The sequence below is a fragment of the Caenorhabditis elegans genome, chromosome III (assembly GCF_000002985.6).
Source record: "Caenorhabditis elegans chromosome III".
NCBI lineage: Eukaryota > Metazoa > Nematoda > Chromadorea > Rhabditida > Rhabditidae > Caenorhabditis > Caenorhabditis elegans.
This window is the reverse complement of record NC_003281.10, coordinates 3759734-3786560: the sequence shown is the minus strand read 5'-3', so window position 1 is coordinate 3786560 and position 26827 is coordinate 3759734. Positions and strand designations below refer to the sequence as shown.

The 26827-nt window shown below is 35.5% G+C and overlaps 4 protein-coding genes and 4 non-coding genes across 8 annotated transcripts; 5 read left to right on the top strand and 3 right to left on the bottom strand.

Annotated features, from left to right (window-relative positions):
* The first annotated feature begins 83 nt into the window (after window positions 1-83).
* Window positions 84-11665, top strand: acy-3 (adenylate cyclase). The gene is made up of 13 exons (NM_065364.7): window positions 84-181; window positions 841-1207; window positions 5096-5245; window positions 5531-5632; window positions 5822-6219; window positions 6331-6462; window positions 6506-6899; window positions 6945-7040; window positions 7303-8044; window positions 8786-9138; window positions 9630-9939; window positions 10164-10626; window positions 11231-11665. Exons 1-13 carry the CDS (start codon window positions 117-119, stop codon window positions 11388-11390), a joined length of 3732 nt encoding a protein of 1243 aa, NP_497765.4. The 5' UTR covers window positions 84-116; the 3' UTR covers window positions 11391-11665.
* Window positions 687-836, bottom strand: T24A11.6. The gene has a single exon (NR_052206.1). It is a non-coding gene; the product is annotated as an Unclassified non-coding RNA T24A11.6 (non-coding RNA).
* T24A11.11 lies at window positions 1315-1462 on the top strand. Its single transcript, NR_052205.1, has one exon. It is a non-coding gene; the product is annotated as an Unclassified non-coding RNA T24A11.11 (non-coding RNA).
* T24A11.9 lies at window positions 1570-1712 on the bottom strand. The gene has a single exon (NR_052203.1). It is a non-coding gene; the product is annotated as an Unclassified non-coding RNA T24A11.9 (non-coding RNA).
* Window positions 1649-1702, top strand: T24A11.10. Its single transcript, NR_052204.1, has one exon. It is a non-coding gene; the product is annotated as an Unclassified non-coding RNA T24A11.10 (non-coding RNA).
* Window positions 11666-13234: 1569 nt separating the features above from the next.
* lec-4 (Galectin) lies at window positions 13235-15136 on the top strand. Its single transcript, NM_065362.9, has 5 exons — window positions 13235-13303; window positions 13503-13618; window positions 13763-13874; window positions 13920-14297; window positions 14797-15136. The coding sequence occupies exons 1-5, from the start codon at window positions 13301-13303 to the stop codon at window positions 15037-15039; spliced, it is 852 nt and encodes a 283-aa protein (NP_497763.1). The 5' UTR covers window positions 13235-13300; the 3' UTR covers window positions 15040-15136.
* Window positions 15137-16232: 1096 nt separating this feature from the next.
* gmeb-3 (SAND domain-containing protein) lies at window positions 16233-18061 on the bottom strand. Its single transcript, NM_065361.6, has 6 exons — window positions 17873-18061; window positions 17483-17657; window positions 17336-17432; window positions 16958-17154; window positions 16714-16902; window positions 16233-16643 (listed from the first exon to the last, which is right to left on the bottom strand). The coding sequence occupies exons 1-6, from the start codon at window positions 18011-18013 to the stop codon at window positions 16312-16314; spliced, it is 1131 nt and encodes a 376-aa protein (NP_497762.2). The 5' UTR covers window positions 18014-18061; the 3' UTR covers window positions 16233-16311.
* Window positions 18062-21000: 2939 nt separating this feature from the next.
* On the top strand, window positions 21001-26183 carry C44F1.1 (uncharacterized protein). Its single transcript, NM_065360.4, has 10 exons — window positions 21001-21079; window positions 22278-22420; window positions 22474-22701; window positions 23461-23683; window positions 23732-23845; window positions 23897-24001; window positions 24121-24222; window positions 24446-24972; window positions 25120-25592; window positions 25722-26183. Exons 1-10 carry the CDS (start codon window positions 21014-21016, stop codon window positions 25970-25972), a joined length of 2232 nt encoding a protein of 743 aa, NP_497761.3. The 5' UTR covers window positions 21001-21013; the 3' UTR covers window positions 25973-26183.
* The last annotated feature ends 644 nt before the right edge of the window (window positions 26184-26827 follow it).

Here is a 26827-nt window from a genome sequence, read left to right as displayed (position 1 = left end):
CCACTGATACCTGAACCGATCCTGAACCACTTGAATCAGACGAAATATTTTTTTCCCGCAAAACAATTTCTAGAAATTTTCAGATCAAACCTGCGGTCCCGGCCCGACCCATCTCTATGGGATTTTCCAGTGAATGGCTGGAACAGTCCTATTTGGACTGGAGGCATGCAGCCAGTGCCAGGTCAGTGATAAGGAGAGAACTCTCTCAGTAATTTTTTTTCCACACCAAAGGTACTTCTGAAAGTGTTTCAAAAATCACCAAAAATTGTGAAAATTGTTGAAAAAATAAGTTTAGCAAAACAAAAAACTTGAGTTACCGCGCAGTCGAAGCTTGTAAATTCTGCTCTTTTTTCAATTTCGTGACATATTTTGCATGTATTTTAATAAAAAGGATACTTTTGATCGACTTGATTTTCTAAATTTACAATAAAAAAGTTTAATAAAACTATATTTTCCTCTAGTTATTGTTTTAAAAAATCTACGAATTTTTATTCAAATTTTTTTTTACTTCAAAAAATTCCATGTAAAAATTTCAAATTTGGCGTCAAGTATGGTGTGTTATACATATGAAGCCAAATGCATCATATCTCACGCGCAAAGTTAAAGAAAAGCAAATTCACGCCTGCCTACTGCTTGCCTGCTGCCTATTTTCTGAATTTTATCGTACAATCCGGTGTATGGTATTTTTACAGAAAAGTTCTTAGTTTACAAAATCTTATGAAAATTTATAAATTAAATCAATTGCCCATTTTTTTAATCCCTACCTGCCTACATACTGCCAATACACAAGCATTTTTTGCCTAAAATTTTCCATTCAAAAAAAATCCCAATTTTTTCCAGATTAATACGAATAGTACTGTTCATCACATCTGGCTCCGCATTCCTTCGTACACTCGGCCATATTCCTGGATTCTATGCTCTATGGACGGCTGTAATACTGCTTCTTTCTACCGTAACCATCATCTTCCATATCCTACGTCCCGCCCGTATAGCCGCATTTCAAATTCTTGCCGGAATAGTGCTCCTTCTCGACGTGGCATTTGCCCTACCCGGTTATGAATCTCTTTTCCCAGCCCTACTGGCAGTATTCTCACTTTATACATTCTTTTCTCTACCGTTCTATGCGATTCTAGCAACATCGACGTTGATTTCAATTGTTCAAACATGCTCATTTCTGCTGTTCGTTGAGCCGCTTCACACAAACGAGGTACGTGAGGGGTCTTATCAGTTTTTATCAGACGGAGAGAGCATCTTTTATGTACACCGCACTTTTTCTTTTATTTTATGAAGCAGATGACCCATAAAATTGGAGAAATGCGAAGATAAAATACAACTAGATGCAGACTAATTGGTTAGGCTTACAATTAGGCTTTGGTTCAGGTTTAGGCTTAGGCATAGACTTATGCTTAGGCTTAAGTTAAATTGCTGCTTTCAAAAAATATTTCTTGTATATTGCCGTTTTTATGAAGCAGATGACCTATAAAATTGTAGAAATGTGAATAGAAACTAGATATAGGCTAATTGGTTTCAATTTCCCCTTTTTCCAATTTCTCATAGTTGTTAGAAAAGTGATAAAGAGAGAAGATGGCATATCTTCCTTCACTTCTTTTCTTCTTTTTTTTCCACTTCGATTATCTCTACATCGGATCTGATATATATATATATATATATATATATATATATATATATATATATTTATATTGTTTTTTGATTGATAGACTACTCTGCTAGACTACAGAAATAGTGTAGGAAGTGGAGAGACTCAGAGAGAAAAAGGAAATAATATACGTGGGAAAGTGTTGATAGGCATGGGGCCAACGGGGATTGTACGAATTATATTGTGAATGGAGGGAAGTTGTAGTAATTGTTTTTTTTTTGAGAAAATTTTGCGGACAACATTTTCCTGGAAAGTAAACTTGCGTCACGGACCCCATACACCACATTCCACGCCCAAATTTGTTTTTTCCTGGAAAAATATTTATTTTATTGAAGAGTACCTCAGAAAAATTAGTTTAGAAAATTCAATCTCTACACAATTTCCGGTGTGAAATTAGTTTTCCAATATATTTTTTCTTGTTGTTTCCGGTGGGTGCATCCTTTCCAATCTTGATCTATTTCTGAATACTTTTCAGTTCTTTTAGAAGGGTTTGGTGTAGTGAAAACATGAAAAATGATTGTTTGCTTCTTCTGTTTCTCGGATTAAATGTACCTAAAAGAAATGTGTGTAAAGCAGAAGAATGAGAAGTTTCCTATTCCTTTTCTTCTTCCATTCCATTTGCTACAATGACAAAAGAGGAGGTCATCTTCTTCCCCTCTCATAGATCGAACTCTAAGATATTATTCCAAGTGTGTAGAGGTCGAGAAGAGTCACAAAGACAGTGAGAGAGCATTTATCAAAAATGTGTGTGACGAGTTACTTCTGTCGCTCTTTTGGAATGCGCGCGACAAGACGTGTCAAACTTATGACATACACTCTGAGCATATGGAATAGGGGTAAAAGGGACATTCAAGGACACAAACGAGGGATTGAAAAAAAAATCGAAAAATCTTTAAAAGTTTAAAATCCGACTATTCCGTAACTTAGCTATTCTTCCTAAACATAGGATATTTGAAAAAAAATTCCGTTGATTTTTATTTAAATAATCGAAAAACCAACGCATTCAGATTGAAAAATCTATATATTTTTCGGTTTTCTGAAAAATACAAAAAAAACTAAAATAGCGAAAAGCTTCGATTTTCGGGGCTGTTTTTTGAAAATGAAAAAATCATCCAAAACTTAAGTAACTTATATTTTCAGTTTTTCAGGCAAAAATTGAATGAATTTTTTTACGAATTTTGTTCAAATAGTTTCCTAATTAGTTTTTTTTAATAAGTTCGGAATTCAAAGATAAACCAGCTTTTCAAACACTCCGAAATTGGGAAAAATTCAGCTTGCGCGTAAAATATGGTGCTTTGGAGCTGTTCGGTTTAGCGACTCTCGATGCACCGTGTTTGACACGCAATTACAAAGGGTTTTCTGTGATCCACTTGCCCTCTGAAACACATGACCATCGATTTTTCCAGTAGTATTATGTCATAGGAATCCTTCTACAAAATTTTAGAGAAGTCGGATTCCCAAAAATTAAAAATTTCCGCGTTTTCCAGAGGTCAAATTGAATGTTCAACTTGTGCTATCGAAAAAAGTTCTTAACCCATAAAATGCCACATTCTGAAACAACAAATCTGAAAAAGAAGGCGAACAATGCATTTCATAATTGCTTCCCAATTCCAATTCAATTACAGTAACCAATCACATCAAGATTTATTTACTTGTTTGAATTGAAAGTAGAAAGATCTAGAATCATCATCAGCAGGAGAGGGGGGGGGGACAAGAACTACAACCACCTGACGGGTTGGACCAATCAATTGGCTCTTCCACTTTTTGCACACGCAAGCACACAAATTTCAAAATAATTGAAGTGCTGTCATTTTGTTTTACAATCCGTTTCACTTTTTTTTCACACAAAACAACCTCCTGTCCTGGATTCTTGTGCTCTCCTCTGGATTCTCGGGTGTTAATCACTGAAATGTCTGTGAGAAGGGATAGAGAGTTACACTTGTAGCGGCTCGTAACCGAGATGATCCATTTCTCTCTCTCACTCACATTTCGATGTCGGTAAGGAAAAGAGTAAGAACAGGTGAAATAGGAGAGTGGGAGATCAAAAGAGAGTAGAGAGAGAGTAGGATTTATTGGTTGGTTAGGTAGGGAAAAAGAACTGCTAGGGGAAATAAATGGGCAATGGTTTTATTGTTTGAGAATTTGGAGAATAAACTTGAATCTTGTACAAAACTTACGGAAATTTCATTAGGGCTTCTGACATGAACATGGACCCCTAAGATGTCAGCCGCATTAAATTTTCCAGAGTAGAGTTGATAAAATGTTGTAATTTGCAAACATGTAGAAAAAGTTGTAAGCTAAATTTTTTTAGTTGAAAGTTTTTTCTCTAGCTGTATTTTTTTTGAGTTATACGTTTTTGAAAATCGCTGTATGTTGCACCCTCTTTATATCCTAGTTTGCACGTAAATTTAGTGTATGACTTAGCCAGAATTCTGAACAGTTTCTGCAAACAAATAAAAGCGTAAAAATTTCCTAGAACCGAACTGATTGTAGATCAAGTGATTCATAATCTTGCGCGTCAAATTTGATACAAAAGTCTCTTAATAACTGTGCGAACACCAAGTCAATGCGTCATATTTCATCCGCAAATTCGAAAATTTAATAATTTTTTTCTGGTGCAATATTTGCAATTTTCAAAATTTTAAAATTTTTTGCGCTGCAACTTTGCCTCACCTGGCTAGGAAAAAATCTGTGCAACTACGAAAACTTTTTTTATACCGTATTCTACGCGGAAGTTCAAATTGTTCAAATTGATTCATATTCTCTGAACCTACAAAAATGTTAGTTCTTCTGGGATCTTCTAGTATCATCACCACCTCGCAATTTATTACCCTCTGCCACGTGTCACATTATTGCGGTAACCCGCCGAGTGGTGCTGTCCCCACTATTTCACAATTTGTGGAGCACAAGTTGTCGTTTACAACGTGTGCAACTCTCTTTCTTTCTCTCTTCAACTCAAAGAGCAGTGTGTAGCCAATTCCCTCCAAAACTCAACCAATTTTCAATATGAGGTCTCAAAAAGTCATTGTCGCCAAGGTTTTTATTCTCAGGGAACATATATATTGGGAAAGGGCAAGTGAATATGATACGGCTCAATGAGCACTACTTTGGGAAAGAATAAAAAAAATAAAATTTGGACAAACTTAAGGGATGGGAGCATGCCTAAAAGACCTCCAACTTTTGTAGCTTTTGCCTCGGTCATTCTAAAAGCTATCAAAAAAGTTTCAAATACAGATATATGCGCCTTAATATTGTCTGTAGTAGTACAGTAACTACAGTAATTTTACAGTGAAGTACAGTAACTTTTCAATATCACAATAGAGAGTTTCCATGTGCCGTAGCCCCTCAATTTTTTTCAACATCTCCAAAACTTTCCAAATTATAGGTTGCTAAAGTTTACATAACAAACTTTTTTAATTCAACCTAATAATTTTTCAGCTCCTTGCCATAATCGTGGTTCACATTTGGACAAACTTCACTGGAATCTACTTGTGCTCAACAGCAGATCGTCTTGCACGTAACGCATTCCTATCGGCTAGAAACTCATCGGAAGCCGAATCGACTGCCGAGTTTCAAAGCAATCGTCTGGTAAGTTGCCTGTTTATTTGTTGGAGAGACCCAGTGTCCCATAAGCAAATAAATGAAAAAGAAAGGTGTCAAAACGTTCTTGTGTGTTGCGCAGTCAATTTGCAAATACACACACACTGTACGAACATTTGAATAGATATTCGGAAATTGGGGTGGAGGGACACAGAAATTGGAGTGTTTTGATTATTTTGTAGTAGAGAAGAGAGATCATATTAAAAGTTGTTTCGAGGGTTAGTGAGGTTAAAAATAAATAGACTTTTAGGGATTTAAAACTTTGATTTTCAGAACAAACTTCTCTCATCATTTCTACCATATCATCTTATCAATCAAGCCAGACATCAGATCACTCTCTACAAACCACATTTGTACAATGAAACGTATTCACAGGTAAGGTGGCAAAACTTTTGAAAAAATTATCTTTTGAAATTTAAACAAAAAATTGGAGCTTGGAATATTTGCCCATTTTTAAAACTGCACTAGTTCTGGGATTTAAAAAAATACTGTCATAAAATAGAACATAATCTCAAGAACCTGGTGGAAAGGTACACCTGAAGACTATAAGTGTATTTTTTGCAGGTATCAGTTGCATACGGTCGACTTGTTGGATTCGAGTCCGTCCTTGCTCAATGCTCATCGATCGACGCGGCACGTGTACTCAAAGAGCTTGATAGCCGAATCGAACGTCTTGCAGCATCAAATGGATGTACTCGAGTGGCGTCTGAAGGAATAACTGCAGTTTGTTCAATTCCTGGAATCGATTCTCAGCATGCGACAAAGTTATGCAGATTTTCGATGGAATTGGAGACATTGATCAATTCATTCCGAGATGCAACTGGAGCAGATGTATCGGTTTGTATTGGAATTGATAGTGGTCCTGTTACGGCTGGAGTTGTTGGAGTTTCAAAATGGCATTATGATGTTATTGGATCAGTTTTTGATAATGCTCTGCTCATGCAAAGTAATGCAACTGAACCGTGAGTTTTACTAAAATTTTGAAAAAAAACTTTATAACTAGGTAGATCAGGTTTTCCACTATCCTAACAAGCATTTTTTGAAGTTTTTTTTTATAATTTTGAAAATTTCAGAGGTGTCTACGTATCAAATGAAACTCGTCGTTTCCTTGGTTCAACGGGAGAATTTGAACTGGAAAAATGTCCAATTGGATGGAAACTTTATGGACACTTACCATCACCAGAACTTTTCCCTGTTAATAAAAGGTATGAAATGTAACAGAACAAAATCTAAATACTTTAATTTCAGATTCTCATTGGTGACAGTACCCCAAGCCGTCAACCGAGTGCTCCAAAGCATTGTCGCCATGAATCCAACTCTCAAAACCATGGGAACGAATAAAAAGCGAAAAGGAGAGAAAAGTCAGGAGAAGTTTGATATGCAAAAGAAGAAGGTCGAACATTCAACCATCATCTCCACATTAAGCCAAAGATTTCGGAACCCTGGTCTTGAAGCTGAATATCACAAGGAAACAGATCACTGGTTCATACCATCTCTTGCAATTTCCATATTCTTTCTAGTGGTCTATGGGATATATCATATGCTCGTGATGCCAAGACTTATCACAAGTTTAGCACTGATTGTTGGAGCATTGACTGTTATGTTCTTCATTCTTCTCATGCTATACATTGATTACTTTCACGTGGGTTTTGTCTGATATTTGGTTCAAAATTTAAGCTATTTACAGACATTCTCCCAATTCATCACTCGTACATCTGCTGGACACGCAGTCAGTATTATTTTGATTATTGTGATCCTTTTTGTGTGTGGAATTGTGAATACGGTGAGTCTCTGATAAATTTTTGAATGAAAAATTCAAAGTTTATGAGTGGGCAATAGCAAAAACACAATTAAAAAAAACACAATTTGATAAGGAGTATTTTGAATTCTTTTTTTGTAATTTCTAGGAACTCTGAGATTTCTGAGATTCTGAGATTTGAAAACTCGAACCACGACCCCAAAAAGCCTCCAGTCTAAGCCTAAGCCTAAGCCTGTGATTTCTTTTTCAAAACGAATATTTCAATCTATAATTTCTCTTTTTTCAGTTTTCATGTCCGCAACCAAATGCTCCTGACGTATGCCAAAAAGCCCATTTTTCCACATACTCGTTCGCAATGTGGACTATCACAACAGCCGTTTTTGTTCGTTTTCCATCAGTTTATCTAGCAATTCTTCTTATCATTTCTCTTCTCACCTACGGCCTACAAATCTATGTGACAAGACCTGATGAATTTGGACCAAGAGAATTTATGACTGAATTGGATCTTTCGTGTTTTCTAATCTCCCTTGTTTCAATGGTATTTCTACATTCAAGACGATGCGAGCGACTTTTGAGATTGGATTTTCTAGCAGTTGTAAAAGGAATTGAAGAGACTTCAATGAAAGATAAACTAATCAATTTAAATAATCAAATGCTTCTGAACCTTGTACCAGCTCACGTGGCACCAGGTGTCATTCAAAAAGCCGGAGACGTATGGCATCATTCTCATCAATCAGTCGGAATTGCCTATATCGCAGTAAGTGGATTCGATTTGGAAGGAGAAGCAGGAATCAATGGGTTGAACTACGTTTTCTCACATTTTGACCAAGCTATAGCGAATTATAAAGGAGTTGAGAAGGTGAAAAGTGCCAATCGATTCTATATTGTTGCTGTTGGTCTGTTGCCGGATGCTGCTCAAAATGTTAATGAAACGCCATGGACTATTGGAGAGCTTATGAGCACGTTGGCTCATTTTATTATTAGCATTTCACAATTTGCAATGGAAAATGAGTTTCATGTTCAGATCGGTTAGTTTTCATTTTTGATATCCTGATAATTTCAAATTGTCTTCGAACAATTCCTTTTATGTTCTCCTGAAAATATATTCTTTGGCTTAAAAATTTTCCAGAAAACTACAAATTTGTATGAAAATTTAATTTTTTAGCTTGAAGTTTCCAAGTTTCACAGGTAATTTTAAAAAGTGTGAAAATTTTTGTTTGCCTGAAAATTTAGTTTTACTCTGAATATATAGATATTGTTGCCAGTAAATTTTAAATTTACCGTAAAAATTCAAAACTTCGTTTAAAAATGATTAGTTTCTGAGTTTTAAATTGTAGAATTTTTTTGCTTGAAATTTGAAATTTTTTATGATCTTTTTTCCGTTTTAATATTTTAAATATAAGTCTAAAATTCCGCGTTCAGTCTAAAAAATTTTACCATAAAATTTTAAATTTTTACTAAAAGTATCAATTTTCTCTGAAATTTCATTCTTTTTTCCTGAAAATGGTACATTTTATCTGGAAAATTCATTAATTTCCCTCCACTAATTGTAAAGATCTCATTTCTGAATTTTTCATAAAAACTTTTTTAAAAAATTAAATTTAAATATTCATTTAAGTTTTTAAATTTGTTCTGAAATGCTGAATTTTCAATTTGAAACATCAAAGAATAGAATTCACATATTTTCAAAATTTCATAACGAAAATGACTCAGTACTTTTTCTTTACAATTACCGAATTTCCGTAAACTAAACTCTTATTTTCTAACAGGTGTTGATTGCGGAAGCACTCTTGCGTTTGTAGCGAACACCGATCAGCCCCGTTATGAAATATTCGGTGAGACTCTTGATAGATCCCGTACACTCATGCAAGCAGCCGGACATGACACAACTCTAGTTTCTGAAGAAGTGTTCTTGGCTCTTCGTCCTCGTCCGTTAAGATTCAGTTCACAGCCTGTGAAAGTTGCAATGAATTTGAATGCATATGAATTGGTTACGGGACTTCGAGATGTGTCAGTTGATATTCCAACAATGCCGAGAGAAGAACAAGAAAGGCATACTCAAGGAATGGTTGAAGCACAATTTGCTAATCAATCGAGAATGTATGATACACAAACTTCTGAGGTAGGGTTTTTCATTTTTTAGTAAGGTTCTTGCATAATTACAGAGACCGTCTCAATAGGCCCGAAATATTCTAAATTTTTTAATGATTTCTTTCAATTTTTCAAAAAAATTAAACAAGGCAAAATTATTTTCGAATTCCCGCTCAGATGAATAACCTAGTAACCGGCTGTCTATATGGTTTTCATTTATTTTTTCTAAAAACTCGAAAATGTTGAAAGCAGGTTTTTATTTGAGCGGAAATTCAAAAACCCAAAAGTTATTTGAATTGTTTTTGCAAAAATAAAGAAAAATTATAGAAAAATTAAATAAAAGTTTTTGAAGATATTTTCGGTATTGGAACTATTTTTTAGTTCAAAAACACCAATAAAAATTTTAGAAAATTTAAAATTGAATTTCTTATTTCTTCAATTTTACCCTTTTTTCGAAGATTAAAGACCGAAAAGCTCAAAAATTCAACAAAAAAAGTATTTTCTAAAAGTAAGAATTTTTAGATGGCATCATCAATGGCATCATCATTCTCCTCGGAACTCCGATCAATTGATGGAGACGCTGAAACTGATTCAGATCTCGAATGGATAACGCCTGAAACTGCACTTATGAAGGATCCACAACCACAACGGAGTCATCGTTTTGTGCTGAAAAACTCGGATTATGATCCTTATCGCGAGCCCGTGCATCGGAATATTCGAGCAATGTCTGCAGAGCAAGACTATCGAAATCGGAGGATTCAATCGGGCTCTGATATGTCGGATGCCGAGTGTGGAGGACCGAGTACAAGCAGGGCGAATAGTCGGAATAGTTGTGAGTTTTTTGGCGAGGAATATTAGGGCTCAATTTGGACTTAAGCTTCCCAAAATCTCTTGGTCAAAATCCGAATTCCTTAAGTGAAAACTCCAGATAATTTTTAAAAAAGCTCAGAATGTAGTCGATGAAATACAAATTTAATAAAAAAAAGTGCTAATATGTGAAAAACTAAGGAAAAACTCAAGATGATAAAATTTTAAAAAAAAATAATTTTTTTACAGACCGTCGCGGCTGGCGTCCCTCATCCAAAAACTCGCTCCGAAACGGTTTTGGCCTATTCCGAAAAGGCCACTCTGATAACGAACAATCAGTTGATGGAATTGATAAAATAGAGGCAGCTGCAAATCGAGTTGATCGAATGATTCAAGAACTCAACGCTTTTGGAGATTTCGCTGAGATCAAACCACTCGAATATCAACCATTTCCTGCAAATTTCGGATCAGTAAAATCGATACATCGTGCAATGTCATCAGCATGTCATACAGAATACGATAATGCAGAATCTGATGCTGTTATCTCTGATGTAGAGTCGAATGCTAACTCGATTTCTCAGTTAAGAAATTCTAAATCTCGACAGAAACGTCGATGGAAAGAAGCAAGAAGATGGCATCGCGATGCTGCTGATGGTGATACTGAATCACAATGTAGTAGTATGGCTGGAAGTATTGATTTAGATCCTATCAGGTAATTTTTATGAAATATAATATTTCAATTTTCAAAAAAAAAAAAAGATTTTAAAAAATCTTCCATAAGTGAAATGCGAAATTCCAATTTTCCACAGCTGGAATGTTCAAATCCACCTAGAGAGCCCGAGGTCACCAGATATTCGGACTCCATAGGTGGAATCCGATCTTCCATGGCTGGAAGATTAAAATCCATGTGATGTAGATCATTATCCCGGAAGATCAGATTCCATCTATAAATTGAGACTACCAGATTTTTGGACCACATTGGTGGAATCCAGTCTTCTATAAATAAAATCAAAAATAGGTAAAATCAGAATCCACCTGTGGTTGATCATTATTTCCTGGTGATTTTTAAATCAACCTTTGCTAAAATAAGTTGAAAAAATCACTAAAATTTTCTGATATTTTTCTCAACAATTATGCCGGAAAAAATTCAAAAATCGTGGGTAAAATTTATTTTTAATATATAGAGTTGTAATCAAAAAACTCGAAACTTAAAAAAAAAACGAGTTTTTTCCCATAAACTGGCGGAATCCTAAATGTTTACAAACATTTAAAAAAATTAATTTACAGTTTAGAAACAAATACGAAAATATTTTCAGATGGAAATCAACTCATTCAATCGGTTACGAAAACGAGTATGAAATGCAAAGTGACGTTGAGGGACTGGCATTTGAAGAAATGGCTGCCCTTTCTCGTGATATTCGAAACAATTTCGGAGACTTTCAACTTTCAACATTTGATGATATTGATCAGGACTAATCATTTCATTTTTTTCAAATATATGTTTCTTACTATTCTCTAGGTCTTTCAGGTAGGCATGCCTACCTGATAGCCTCACCTCTACCTGAATCTCTATGTTTCTCCTCAAAATCCTCACCGATTCTAAAAACGGGTCTCTCAAAAAAGTACCAATATATTTTTGCTCAACTTGTTGCCTTCCCTTTTTTGTATCCCGGTATACTTTATTGTTATGCAATACTTAATTGTTCTCTGCGATACGCGGTGCTAATTAGTTTTCAAAATGAATATTTTTCAAATTTGGCCCTCAAACCACACAAACATAAAGTCGCCGACAAAAGGCCAGGGAGAAGAGGTGGAAAAGAAACATGAGTCAGTGTCAGGGTCACTTTTTGAATTTAAAACTGAGACGGAAGAGGAAACGGAGATGAACTGCCACTAGTTGAAATGGATAGCTTTTTGAACTTTTTTCGACAGGTGACAACGGAGTTCTGAGCATTATTTAGATGAAGTAAGACGTCCATGGTTCCTGATGCCTACCTGCCTGCTTAATAATTTTCTGCCCACTTTCCAACCGCCTATATGACTGCAATTTGATGAGAAATCTAGAGGGATTACCAACAGAAAAGTAGCAAAATAGCATGAGAGGAGCATTTTGAACAGCAAAAGTAGACGCCTGAAGCTACCTAAACTTGACTTTTGCTTACAAAAAACTTGCGAGGCAGGCGGCAGGTAGGCATCAAGCAAGCAGATAAGTTACTTCAATTTGAAATATGACTTCTGATCATAATTTCAACAGATTTTATCTCAGCTCTCTTTGAAGTAGTTTTAAAATTGTAAATTAAAAATTCGAATTATGTATGTAGATTATTTCCTTTTTTAACCAGTTAAAATATTATTACCAATAAGAACTGTAAGTTGAATTTAATGATCATATCAAAAACCATTCTAAAAAAAATTCCCGTTTTTCTGAAACGAGATGACCAAAAGCCGGCAATTTTTACAGTTTTACATGTTTATTGCCCTCTTGACTCACCTTTAATTGTTCTGAAAACATATTGTTTACGATTTGAGAAAGGGTGTCGTCAGTCTGTTTATGAAAGTGTTAAAAAATCTGATCTACTATTTTGTTTTGAAATTTTTGTAGAATATTAGCAGATTTTTTTCATGTTTTTGTAATAATTGTAAAATATGTTTTCAATAAGTTTTTGGAATTTTGATAAAAATGAAGTTGAGAATTTGAGTTTCTTGTAATTTTTTTAATCTAAAAATAATTTTTGAAATTTTTTGAGTAAAAAACATTTTTTTAACATTAAAAAAATTTTTGAAACGAATATCTCAGTTAGAAAAATTTTCCCCTTTTTTCTAATCTGCTCAACTTTATAAGCTTATATCTCGGCTGTTTTTGAAGATATTAAAAAATTTTCAACTATTGAAATATAGATAACAACTAGATGCGTAAATTGGCTGTTGAAAATTTTTTTGGTAAAACTAAAGATTACAGAGATACAGATTGCTGAAACTGGAGTATTTCAAAAGTCCTATAGAGTTCAGAGTTCAAATTGTTTTTTCTTTTCATATCACAATATCACTATACATCACTTCGCATATTACTCACCATCCTTTTGAAATTTCATCAGTTCTCAGTCTCAGTGCAGTTCAAACACTTTTATTGTCCTCCGCGCTCAGCGACCACCTATCCCCCAAAAAATTCAAAAGAACACAAACACTCTTTTTCTCTGCCAATCTCTTGTTTACCCGATATTTTTTGTTTTTCGTTTTGTCCTTCGGCATTTCATTTTCCAATCTCTTGTTTCTCTTACTCTCTCGTCTGTTTGTCCACAAGTTAGCCCGCCTCTTTCCAGGTCGGCCTCTGACTTGAAAGTTAGTCTTCATTGCTGTTGACACGCTATATCGACTGCTATCCAAAAATGGTAAGTCTAGAAAATATTGAAATTTTTTGAACTAGATGTCAGATTTATCTAAAAAAAAGTATTCATAAAATTTATAACTTGTAAAACATATTCAACCGTTATTGTTGTAGTTAAAAGTTTTAATATCTAATTTGGATTTTGAAATTTAACATTCAACGATTTAAAATAATTTTCACAAAAAATAAAACGCTCCTTTTAGAGCTCTCACGAGAACGACACCCCTCTCCCAGTTCCGTACACGTCTCGTCTCGGACAACCACTCGACGCTGGACAGACATTGAATGTTCACGGAAAGATCAACGAGGGAGCACAGGTGTAAGTTCAGGGGGTTTTCCTATTAGCTGACTAGGTGCCTACCTACGTGCCTACATTTTTTCTGTCTGGTGCCTGGAGGCAGGCAATAAAAAGCACTGAATGTATCATATTTTAGGTGAACTTTTGAAACAAGCCATATTTCAGAGCCGAGATCAATCTTCTCCAGGGAGGTGGTGAAATTGGACCAAACACCCAAGTGATCCTCCACTTGAAGCTCAATTTTAAGGAAAAGAAAGTTATTCTCAACTCTTACGAGGTACATTTTACTAGAAATATATAACTTTAATCCCGTGATTTTCAGAATGGAGTGTGGGGAAAAGAAGAGCGCGAGTCTCTTCCATTCCAAGCTGGACAAGAATTCGATCTTCGCATCCGAGTTCTCGACGAAGGCCTTGAAATCTCGGCTGACAACAAGAAGATCCACGAGTTCAAACATCGTCTTCCATTCCAATCCATTGAATATCTTTCTGTTCGTGGTGACCTTTCCTTGAATGGAATTCATTGGGGTGGAAGATTCTATAAACTTCCATGGGAGACCGCATTCCCAGCTGGATTTCTTGAAAAGGGACAACGTGTTCATTTGTATGGTATTCCAAAGGGTGATCGTTGGTCACTTGATTTGGTCGCTCGTAATCAGGATATTTTGTTCCATTTCAATCCAAGAATCAAGGATAAGGCGGTGAGTTTTGGCACTCGGGAAGTGTCGGCTGCTCAAGTTTTTTGCATTTTGATTTTGCGCGTTTTTTCTCTTCAAAATCGAAAATTCGAGATTTAAACAATTTATTGAAACAGTTGTTTTTTAGTTTTTGAAAACAATTCTGATAAGTTTGGTACTCTCAGTGTCTTAATTGTTTTGCATTAATAAATGTTTAAAAAATTATTTTTGCAAATCGAAAAAAACTGAGATTTCCGATAATATTCTGATTTTAGTAGTTTAAAAAAATTACAAAAACACAAGTTCTCCTTTACGATTTTCAATTTTCGACTAATAATTGGTGTTTCTGAAAGAAAATAAAAATAGAAAAATTCGAAACAGTAAAAAAAAAATATTTTTTACAATAAAGAAACTTTAAAAAATTTGATTTAACTTTTCCCTATAATCAAAAAAATTAGGTCCCTCTCCCTCTACGTGTTCCCCACATAATTATCATTTTGAATTCACCATGTTTTTCTTCTAGGTCGTCCGTAACTCTCACCGTAATGGATTCTGGGACACCGAGGAACGTGAAGGTGGATTCCCATTCAAGAAGGACGTCGGATTCGATTTGACCATTGTCAACGAAGAATATTCCATTCAAATCTTCATCAATCGCGAACGCTTCGGAACTTTCCAGCACCGTACCCAGAATCCAATTGGTGACTACATTGGACTCAGAATTGATGGAGAGGTTGAGGTCACTGGTATTGAGTTTTCGCATTAAATTTCGCGTTTTCTGGGAAATAATTGCATAATGTATAACAATTAATATGTAAATTAAATAATCTTCTTGCTTTTTTAAAAATAAATTCGAATTGATTTTTATTTGTATGTATTAACATTACTTATATATTGAAAAATTCAGTTCGTCTGTCCATAGTTTGTAGTCTATGTAGTCTTTGTAGTCTGCAAAGTTTTGAAGGGATATTGGTTAAGGGTTAGGGGGGAGATATGGTCAGGGTACTGTAGTAGTACTGTAGGAACAGGGAGCTGTAGTACTGTAGAAGTACTGTATGAATGCTGTAGGAGTATTGTAGTTTGGAAAAAAATTGAGTTATTTATATGCCTGAAATTGGGTTTTTTTGATTGAACTGGAAGCTCCTGGCATCTAGAAAATTTTTTTAATTAAATTCTGAAAGCGCTTACAATTTGAAACAAGTCCCCGACGAAACAGTTTCAAAAAAGTTCATTTTAAGGCAGATACTAATTTTCAAAGTTATTAAAATTAACAAAATCACCCAATAAAAAATGTGGTGACAACTTCGAGACAATGTGTTGTTTAGCGTAAAATACAAAAAAAGTCGTGCGTTGAATGAGAATAAAAAAGCGTTTTGTGCGTTTGGCACAGTACCAGCTCCCCTTTTCGTATCTCACCTTTTCGCAGATCCCCTTTTTGCAGATCCCCTTTTCGTTCTGCTCCCCTTTTCGTGGGGCCTCATCTATTTTTTCGTCTGTCAATCTATTTTTTCGTCTGTCAATCTATTTTTTCGTCTGTCAATCTATTTTTTCGTCTGTCAATCTATTTTTCGTCTGCCAATCTATTTTTTCGTCTGTCAATCTATTTTTAGTCTGTCAATCTATTTTTCGTCTGTCAATCTATTTTTAGTCTGTCAATCTATTTTTCGTCTGTCAATCTATTTTTCGTCTGTCAATCTATTTTTCGTCTGTCAATCTATTTTTCGTCTGTCAATCTATTTTTTCGTCTGTCAATCTATTTTTTCGTCTGTCAATCTATTTTTCGTCTGTCAATCTATTTTTTGTCTGTCAAGTCGTATATTAATTTTTAATTTTTAAAAATTATCAAGATCACCCAATAAAAAATGTGGTTATTTATATGCCTGTAGGTCAGTTTTTTTATTGAACTGGAAGCTTCTGGGAAATAGAACAATTTTGTGATTAAATTCTGAAAGCACTTAAAACTTGAAAAAATCTTTTATTTAAATACTAGTACTGGTACGAACAGTACAGAACAAAAAATAATTATTATTAAAATCTATTAAAGATCCTCCAAAAGATAACTGCATCTAGGTTGATTATCCAAGTCGTCAGCTTCAGTTTGAGCATCTTCTTGATATTTTCCCTGGTCCTCCATCATTTCATTTTGCTTCTTCTGTTCATTCACATTTCTCTCGATCGATTGCACTCGATTCACAATCGGCTTCTGGATACCAAGAGCAAATGTGGCACGAGTCAGAACAAATGCACTATTTTGATTCAAGGATTGAGTCATTGCAGATTGTTTCAGATTGATAGCACCGGCAATTATGTCATCACAGAATTGAGAAATGAAGCCGCTTCGCTTGATTTGAGACCAGAAACTCATTGGATCTGGAATCATTTGGAAGTTTATTTGATAGGTAGAGGCAGTGAAACTCGAAAATATGCAAAAACTCCTTACCATTTTGCAGACAACTGTAAATATCCTGAGCTGGGCTGCACACAGGTCTTTCTGGAGCTGGGGATCTTGTTGAGAAAGCTGGCTGGAAGAACTCTTCAAAAACAAGCTGATCTTCTGATTCAACAAAGTTGATTTCCAGCTTTGCCTTGTTTTTCTTGCCTGCTGGACGCCCACGACCTCTTTTCTTGACTGAAAAAATAGGATTTCCTTAAAATTAAATGCACCATGATTTTTAAAATATTACTTGGCTCTTCACTAATTTGTCCACTACTTTGCTCCGTTGGCTCAGATGCATCATCTCCGGAAGCTAGAACATCTTCGAGGTGACGTTTGTTAACTGGAGCTCTGCCCGTTGAGTTCATGTAGTTGCGACTTTGGCACTGTCCATGACAGATACTCTTGTGATTATAGAAATCGATGGTTTTGTTCTCCAATAGTGTTCTGAAATTTAATGAATTAAAACTGGAACGTTAAGAATTAAACGTGGCTAGCAGTCCCAAGCAAAAGGTTACGATTAAGCCCAAACCTAAGCCTAGCACATAACCTAAAACCGAGGCCTAAGCCTAAGCATACGCCTGAGCCTAAACCAAAGCATACAATTTATTGATCTTTCTGCACTCACCTCAAGCTAACATTCTCCACACGAATACACGCCTTCCAGTCTTTCTGTCGCCCTTTTCCACCAAGTTCCGTAAATTGTTTCGGAGTCAGATACTGTGCTGAAATTCCAGAATAAATTCATTCTCTCACATTATAAAAGCCACCATACATTCATATTCGATGCAAGCCTGACGAATTCCGGGGCACCTGAACAATTTGAGATGCATAATTCCTTTGACATATCCACAGGTAACCGGCACCGTGGTGGCATTTAGAGGTACAATTGGTGTCCAGATATGTTCAGATGGAGTATCCAGGTAAGTATAGCTGAGTTCCGATGCTTGCTGTAATATTTATTTGTTATTTTCGAATTGCTAATTGGAGCCAAAATGGCATTTTTCGTATCTCAGACAGCAATGTAGGTGCATTTGAAGTTTTCAAACTAAATTGAAGATTTTTTTCGAGCCAAAAAAGTATTTCCGAGACTAACAAGACTATTTCAATTTTTGGAAGAATTGTTTCCAAAAAAATTGTCTCAAAATTTCACATCCCAACTCACATCATACATATTCTCCTGAACGCGTCTCCCGTCTATCTCGAAATTTGGATCACTTGGAACCAGCATCTCTTCGTTTTTCATCTCACTGGTTGATCCGAACTCGGGTTGAGTAGAGAATTCGAAATCATCGTCGTCACACATTTTTCAGGTAATCGATGAATAAAGATGGGCGACCCGACGCGACACGATAATTTCTGACACGCAACTAGTTTTCCGCCAGCTTGGATCTGTTGGCTTCTCGCGTGTTTTTGAATATTTTTAAAATAAATTAATGATTTTTTTTTTGAAAAGTTAAGGCATTTCAATGATCAAAAATATCATTTATACTGGAAAAATTGCAGAGAAAAATCCAAAAAGTATTGTGGTATCGTAAGCCTTACTAGGGACAAACAATATGATTATTAAAATAGATGACTGCAGAAAAATTAGTTTCGGAAGAGCATTTTGAACTAGCAAAAAAATGTTTTTCATAAGAGTTTTTTTAAGTTCTTGCGAGGCCCGGTAATTTGCATGGAAGCTTTTTTTTTGAAAAAAAAATCAGCTTCTAAAATTGTTTACCCAACTAAATTCAAAAATTTCCAGATTTTTTTCCAGTACGTTTGTTGTGAAGAATTACACAGAATTCAAAAAAATGCTCTGCAAAATTATTTGAAATGGGATTTTTTCTGAAACATCCGGTGTTAAACATTTTTACTATTTTTCTGTTACACAGGGTAAATCATCCTCCACGCCATCCCATTACAATGAGCACTGTATTTGAGCATATCCACATTCCATTAAAAGTGGTGGGTGACCCGGACTTGTACTTTTACTTTTTGAAACCGCAATTCAATGATCTAAATACCCATGAGAGGCCCGATAATGAAGGTGATTTTATACTTTTTAACGAACAACGATTACCTCATTCGTCATATGACTGGAGCCTGGAGCTAGCTACAATTTTTACATTTAAAATGTTTTTTTTTGTTTTGAAAATTAACTGTTTGCTTGTTTTTTTTCATGTGCAGTGGAGAAACATCTGGAATTAATTTTTAGATATATTTTTATGTTCTAGCTAAGATATGATTTTTTTAATTTTAAAATATTAATGGGTGAATAGGGGAATACCTATTCAATGAATTGCGGCTGTGCATGAAAAATCGCGAAGTGGAAGTTATATATTTTAAAATTTATGAAATTTCCTAAATTTTCAAAATTGTTAATTGAGCAGGCGACATTGATTGTGGGCTCCATCTCGGCATATCCAGGGTACTTACGCAATACTGGCTAGTTTATTGTAATGGTACGGTACAGTAGCGTTACTAAAGCAAGCTCTTCTTGTTTTTTGACTGAAATACTACAGTTAGGATCCACGCCCAAAAAAACTGAAACTCTTTTTTTGCTCATTCCCAGTATCAAAAGTAACAAACTTTAATATGATAGTATCTTATTTTGTTTTTGTTCAAATAGATGGTTGATATCGTAAAAGCGATAGTGGGAATGCTTGTTTTTCAAGTTTTAGTTTCGAATTTGGTTGTTACAAAACTAAGGTATGATAAAGATGTTCTGCTTTACTTTTTTGGCCAAAAAAGTATCAAAAAAAAGTTTGAAACACAGATTCCCACCACTTTCAGCCTGTCTTAGAACAAATTCCATTTTCTCTTGCTGATAAGCTGTCTATGAGAGAGACACTATTTACATTACCTCAATATACTTGCCATAATGTTACTTGGTTTTGAAACTTAATGAATCATAATACGTTTATTGTTGCATTGAGTCCCCCCTTTCAAACAGGCGGTCCCCCCTACCTTATGTGTCCCTCCCCACCAGCCGAACCTCCAATCGTCTACAACTCCATTCAACTTTTCTTCGTCCATCTCTCTGTCTTATCGCATTTGTCCTCTATATGAGACACACTTATCATAAATTGGTGGGCGACACACAGACACTTTCAATTGTCACTATTTCGGACACGTCTCGCGATGTTTCATTGGAGCTCATTGCGCGTTGTTTTTAGAGTTCCGGTGTAGAGTGTGACATTATAGTTAGATGAAATTCAAATCCACGAGTTGTAAAGTTGTCCCATGTTTTGGACAAATGTAAAGCCACCCAAAGCTTTTCAAGTTAGAAAGTTTCAAAAAGTTGCTGAAAAACTGCTACAGAATCGCAATATGCCGAGTGTCATGTGTAACTCGGCACGTTGGTATTTGAGACAGTTTTTGAGCAACTTTTCAAATCGTTCAATAAAACATGAAATTATTTCTAGAGAGCACAAAAATGAATCTCTATATCTATATAAATTTCCAGAACAAAACTTCTGCTCAACAATGAGCAAAAAATTAATTTTGTAAATGTTTCCAAAGTGCCAAAAAATGAGCCGCGCATCTCTACCGGGCTGCTCGCTTTCAGCATTGTGAGGCTTTCTTCAAATGAACAGAACTCCAAAACTAAAAGACATGGATAAAAACTTTAAATGACGATCATATTGCCAAAGGTTTTGTCTATAGTTTTGTAGTCAGCGAAATTTTGCCTACTCTGCTCTGAAAAAAGATTGAGTGGCCGACATTTGGCGGGATTATTTTTTGAATAAAGTTTTGAAAGAGTCAAGAAAGTGGAAATTGGTAAATTCAAGCACTGTTTTTAAAACCTCCTAAATTACTTTTATGTTTATAAAATATCATAAAAATAATAGACTCTGAAAACGGATTTTCCAATTCAAAGTGCTTTTCTTCTGCTTGATTTTTTTTGTTGTTGAACGATTTATTTAAAAGACTCTATTCCAAATGGAACAGGTTATCTTTTTGAGTAATTTCTTAAATTATTGATTTCGCTCAAAATGTGGCTCTGTATCTAATTAGAAACCGTCATACATTACGCAATCTGTCATTTGAACTTTTTTTATGCATTCCTGTTAGAGTTGACGGAAAAGTTGAATGTTATGAAATGGCTGCATTTGAAAAAATTTCAGTTTTCCCATAGCATCTTTCTGATCTTTTCAGACCCATTATTAAACAATTCAGAAACATTGTAGCCTTAATTATCCCTGACTCATTTCCAATTAAAATTTGCAAAATAACATTCCTCAAATCACGAGTCTTTTTTGTTGTTTCTAAAATCACCATCGTAGTCTCTTTAATTCATTAAAAAACTTTCAGAAGTCAAATGGGAATGACGAGTATGACGTCAACGAATAAACGGAAAGCGTGTGTCATCGACAATCTGCTAGAGGTAAATTTGAAATCCCCATGTCTCATTTTACTTTTGGGGGCTCATTAAAAATAGCGGAGCTCATTGCTCTCTTTTATTGGAGAGGGGCGCCGCTTTGATGTGTTATAGTATGTCACCATCCTTTATTACCATATTTGCGCATGATGACAGACCCGGAGATGTGATGTAGTCAAAATATATTTGAAAGTGGAAAGGTTTTTTTTTGAGCGTAACGTTTTTTGAATGGTTTGAAAATGTTATGGAAACATACAACCGGGGTATTGGAGAATTGGGGAAAGTAAAGTTGAAATATTATGCACGCCTGCCTACACCTACAAGCGGGTCTACTGAACCTTTCTTTTCAGTCTAACTGCAAACAATATAGTCGAGATTTGAATGTAAAATTTCAGAGGATAGAAGGTACCTAGGCAGGTGAGCCGTAGGTAAGAAGGTACGTATGTAAATACAAAAATAGCATTTAGACACAAAAACTTGCCTGCCTATAATGCCTACTCTACAAAATACATTTAAAATGGCAGTAAATTTTAACTCATAATATTCTAGTATAATATTCTAGTTTTGCTCATCTTTGAAAGTTCATATCTCGGTTATTTTCAGACATATCAAAAAAAGTGTCAACTGTCAGCTAAAACCTTACGGGCTAGAGTGTAACAAAATATTTGTAAATTTAAAAATAAACATTAGGGAAAGCAGCCGACACCTCATTGGTTTGAGTGCACTCCGCAAACTCCTCAGTATCTCGCATGTCTTTTATGTTATCAGAAAATGTTTAACTATTCAAACGTGCATTATATAATTTTCTACATATTTTTTGTTGAACATTTTTCAATTAAAAAACAGACAACAGAGTTATGAGCTAGCATAATAAGCAATCTAGAAAACACATTCTCGAATTTAAATTTCAATAAATTTTTTTGGCATTTAGCACAACAACTTCCGTTTTTCTCTTGCAAAACTTATCATAAGACTTTTAGGGAGTTTCCATCATCAAATGACTTCAACAAAAAATGCATTACAAAAATGAGACAGTATTTACCCAGTGAATAATATGTGCAAAATAGGTTTATCGCAGATTCCGGGGACTTTTTTTGAAAGTTCAGAAGTTCGAAAAAGTCCAACTGTATCATTGATCAAACATGCTTCCAATTGACCATTTCCTATTCCTCCAGACCGCTGTCTACTGACCCTATCATTTCAGGCGAAGCGCACACACAACTTGGCACAAATGCGGCAAGAATTGGCGTCACTATGCGATAAGAAATCAGAATTTCTGCGAGCACAGAAAAGGGCATCACTCTTTGTGGACAGTCGTCGTATTGGTGCTCCGAGTATCATGAACGAGTTAGTAATAAGTGTCTGGAGAGAGACGCAGGCATGCACGAACACTTTTACAGATTTTCCGTGATTTTTAAAAAAGCTTGTGAGCTCCCATTGGAAGACGCAGAAGAGCAGAGATTATTGATTGAAGATATTATAAAAGAATCGATTGTTATCGAGTGGCCGAGGATATTTCCAGGAGTACATCCAGATCAACCAGAATCAGAACTCGATTTTGCTCCACTTATTCATAGAGCCAGAAATGTTGTCAAATGCAGAACAAGTCATCCGACAATGCGTGTCAAGTAGGGTTTACTGTCTTCATCTATCTTAAAACCCAAAAAAAAACATCACATTAAACTTAAAACTACATTTTTTAAAACCATATGTGTGGTAATCTCAGTGACACCTCGTGACGCTATTTTCTTTCAAACTAACATTTTTAATTTTGAAAAAGTAAGCAACTTATTTCTAATATGTATGTAGATGTAGATGTATAGATGTATTTCAAAATATCAGATTTAAATTAAGTTATGGATTACATAAAATTGGCGAGCTGTATACGTTGAGAAATTCTTTGAAAGGAAATTCAAATTTTCTCTGAGAACTTTTTAAATAAATTTTTTTTAAATAAAAAAATGAATCAATTTTTTTTAATTTATGATCAATTTTTCTGAAGCAAATTTTATATCTGGAAACTTTATTGGAATGTCTTGAAATTTTCTGGGAAGTTCTAGAAATATCTGGAAAGTGAAAAATCAGAATTTAATCTGAAAATTCCGTTTTTCAGAGTGGGTTCAGAAAAGCTTTAAAAAGGTGGGAACATTCTGGAAATTTCTGGAAAATCCTTCAAGTGTTAGGGTGCTTCAAAACTTTCAGAATTCTAGAAATAGACTTCCATGTGCAATAAATGACTTAACGATTTTGTAATTTACAATAAATTTTGGAGTGCGCGACGGATGGTTATTAAAATAGAAAATTCAAAAATGCATTACTGCTAGCATGTCACAAGTATGAGGTGTGATTGCCTGATACCGTAAGACTTTCCACTTTTTTGTTCTCAGAATCTTTGCAATATCGGAAATGAACGAGCTCGCATCTCCTCAAGTCGTCGAGACATTTTACCGAGCTTCCCTTGTCAAACTCTGCGGCGACAATCCGGATGCAAAGCTCAGACAAATCGCTGGAAAAATGATATTAACCCAACGAGAGGGAATCGCAGCAACCAAAAGCGCCGAGCAAAGTGGAGCTGTTGTAAATTCAGAGGGAAAACTTTTGTGCTCACAGGTACAGTTTTCTGGGAGAGGGCTTGAAGGATAATAGTTCAATTTTTAGAGTTCAAGCAATGCTCAAATTTTACTATTTGCAAATCAGCTGAATGAGCCAAGTGTTCGAACAACTTCTTTGAAATATGATTATGGATTCCTATGTGCCACGTTTCCAGAAATGGTACTAAAAGCTCTAAAAAATAGTTCAAGACTAAAATTTCTTCTGCTTCAGGGGGTTACATTGAACTCGATGGTGGATCGTCGGCAGCTCGCAACTCGCTACGCTATTCAACTTGAAGTACATCTGAACATTGATAATAAGATCATAGTGGTTCATGTAAGTTACCTTTCATACAGGCTCAAAGTGCCTGCCTGAGTGTCTACTTGCCTTAATGGCAAGCAAACAGGCATAGTGCTGAAGCTTTATGAATCGCTTTACAAAATATACATTTTCAGTCCCTGATCACCCATCCCTTCCTGATTGCAATCACCAATGACCAGACCGAGCCACTTTTGCAGTCGATTTTCTGGAACAGACTTCTCAATTGTGATCAGCATGTAAGTCCCGTTTTAAGCATGCTTGCCTGCTAACGTACCTACCTGCCTGCGTAACTGCCTACCTATGTGCCTACTTGCCTGCCGTCTGACATTCAGTTTGACCAGAAATCTGCCGAAATAAGCGCCCGACACTTTCAAGGTCTCGCAGTTTGTTTTGGAATTGAAAGTAATTTGGCAGTAGGCGTGTAGGCACGAGCCGTACATATCACACCCCATCTTTCAGGACGCATCTGACTACTTCCCTGACAAAAATCAACTTCCTTGGGGTGTCCTTTGCCAAGCTCTTCGAGCATTTATCAAGTCACAAATCCCACAGGCAAGATTCCTGACAGATTATGAGCTCAAACACGTCCAAGCGATGCTTCTGCTCCCGCGGATTCTTCGTTGTGGAAGTCGAAATGAGCTACAATTGCTCGAAATCAGTCTTTTCGGTTCTGTGGAAAACCAACAACGGGATTTGCATGAAGAGATGAAGCGTCTACGCAATCGGTTGCTCCGCGAGCCTGTCATGGATAGTTTCCCGGTTGAGAGGAAGGAGTTCATCACGGAGAAAAGTATTTCTATTTTGGATATGAGCACAGAGTTGGGCCATACCACGTGGCAATGGCTTCACAGAGCATGCGAAATGATTCAAGATGTTGGGCACAAGTTGTGTCCATCTCCAGCTTGTGAGAAGAAATCTTCAAAGACAAAGAAACAAATGGCAGCGTCTGAGGATTATCAAACTGTTATCAGTTTGTTCAATAAAGGGTAAGGTTGACTAGAAAAGTTAAACAACTTTCTGTCGTATTCTGTAATTTTTCTGGCACTAGGTAACAAAAAGTTGACGATGTATGTCAGAAAGTTACTGTTTTCTCGTACTATTGTACTCTGTCACGAAACGTTTTAAATTTTCAGATTCCTCACATTCTGTTCGACCCAAAAAACTGAATCTTGTTTCAACTACGTCGAAAAAAACTCATCAATGCTCATGAGATTCTGCGATGAAAACATTGGTCACTTCTCAATTTGCTACGGTATTGAAAACGGAAAACCAAAGATTGGCTCAATTTCCGCAGAGCAAGTGAAAGATTTTAAGCAAGGACTCCCTGAAATGTTGATTGATGAGCATTATCCATCCAAATATCATAGTTTGATTCGAATGAGTATGGAAGATGAAGATGATGGCTCACCGGCAGTATCTGTTCAGAAAAGAGAAATATTTAATAATTATAAAACCGAGAGAAGATCAGTGGAAAGTGTGTCGATAATGGATGATGAGACAAATCGAGTCGATGTTTTGAGTGGAGCACTTCTTGCTCGACAGTCCCCGTCTCCACAGAATTTGAACCCGTTTGTTCCAAATATTGATATCGCCGCTTTTACTAATAGTAAGTCAAATAGATTTATAATTAAACTAATAGTTAGTAGACAGACTCTAGTTTTAGTTTCAAACTTTTAGATGAAAGCATTTAACAAGTCTTAGTTCAGACTATGAAGTGAAAATGGCTTATTTCCAGATAACTCCCAACTTACACAATCAATATTCCCACTGCTTCACAGTCTAAGCAGTAACCTGGACATAAGTACTTTACTCAAATCTTTCACAAGTCCCCCAACTAACGAAGAAGATCATGAAATGTCAGATACATCAGGAGATGATCCTCCAACTTCATCAATTGCTTCATTACTTCAAAGTACAGAAGTTCATGGTGAAGATGTAAATGACACTGGAAATATTGCACAACTTCTTCTCAAAAACTACCAATAGCTCTTTCAATTGTACATGTTAACATAGTCTTTCGTTACTTTCTTTCTTGTTATTTCTCCTAGTGTTTTTCAAATGAAAACTGCATACCATTGTTTCAGTAAGACCTGTTTTAGAATAGAAATGGTTTTTTGTGGGATTTGTCTATCACAGGCTTGATTGTTTCTTTCTTTTTCATTTTTTATAATTTTTTTTGAATAAATTTTCATTTCTACGGGAATATTTCATACGGAAACAGGAAACTGCAGCGTGGCCGGCGAGGAAAATCGGTGGCAGAGTTTTCTTAGTTTCTGATTTTCCAGAAACAATTTATAAATGGATTTTTTATTAAAGCCGATTTTATTCGCAAGGCAAGAAAATGCACGTGACTCCTATCAAGGCCAAAAGGTGATATTTCTGATTACTTACTTACTTACTTACTTACTTACTTTTTATATCTGATTACACTGAGTACCATTTCTGCCTACCTTATACCTTCGGAGTCCGGACCTATGTGGCAACATACGTACCTATCTCAAACCTGCCTGCCTACCATGTCGACCTACGGGCCTGTCTCAATCTTGCATGTCTTCGTTCCTACCTTTTGCCTATGTACCTTCCTAGTCACCTTCTATTTCGCCAACTTTTGTCTTTTTTCAACAGATAAAAAATCGATATTAAAACGTAAAGAAGCGCCGAAATTGTCTATTTACCTGTTTGCCTAGACACCTACCTACATGCCTACCTATAAGGCTACCTACTGGGGGCACACTCGTGTTTTTAAGTTGTTTTTTTACTGTAAATAAGAAACATGTATGGGAAAAAATTGCAAAATTATGTCAATTTCCAATTTACCTTTTTATGATAGTGAGTAAATCT

Bases quoted from the DNA above. Each gene is read 5' to 3' on its own strand.
- acy-3 (NM_065364.7), top strand. From the start codon at position 117: ATGGGATTTTCCAGTGAATGGCTGGAACAGTCCTATTTGGACTGGAGG. The intron at 6,220-6,330 runs GTGAGTTTTACT...TGAAAATTTCAG, and splicing joins CAAAGTAATGCAACTGAACC to AGGTGTCTACGTATCAAATG. The intron at 9,940-10,163 runs GTGAGTTTTTTG...ATTTTTTTACAG, and splicing joins GGCGAATAGTCGGAATAGTT to ACCGTCGCGGCTGGCGTCCC.
- lec-4 (NM_065362.9), top strand. The intron at 13,875-13,919 runs GTACATTTTACT...CGTGATTTTCAG, and splicing joins TTATTCTCAACTCTTACGAG to AATGGAGTGTGGGGAAAAGA. The intron at 14,298-14,796 runs GTGAGTTTTGGC...TTTTTCTTCTAG, and splicing joins CAAGAATCAAGGATAAGGCG to GTCGTCCGTAACTCTCACCG.
- gmeb-3 (NM_065361.6), bottom strand. From the start codon at position 18,013: ATGTGTGACGACGATGATTTCGAATTCTCTACTCAACCCGAGTTCGGA. The intron at 17,658-17,872 runs GTGAGTTGGGAT...TAAATATTACAG, and splicing joins TTCAGGAGAATATGTATGAT to CAAGCATCGGAACTCAGCTA. The intron at 16,644-16,713 runs GTAAGGAGTTTT...AAATGATTCCAG, and splicing joins TTACAGTTGTCTGCAAAATG to ATCCAATGAGTTTCTGGTCT.
- C44F1.1 (NM_065360.4), top strand. From the start codon at position 21,014: ATGGGAATGACGAGTATGACGTCAACGAATAAACGGAAAGCGTGTGTC. The intron at 21,080-22,277 runs GTAAATTTGAAA...CTATCATTTCAG, and splicing joins TCATCGACAATCTGCTAGAG to GCGAAGCGCACACACAACTT. The intron at 22,702-23,460 runs GTAGGGTTTACT...TTTTGTTCTCAG, and splicing joins CATCCGACAATGCGTGTCAA to AATCTTTGCAATATCGGAAA.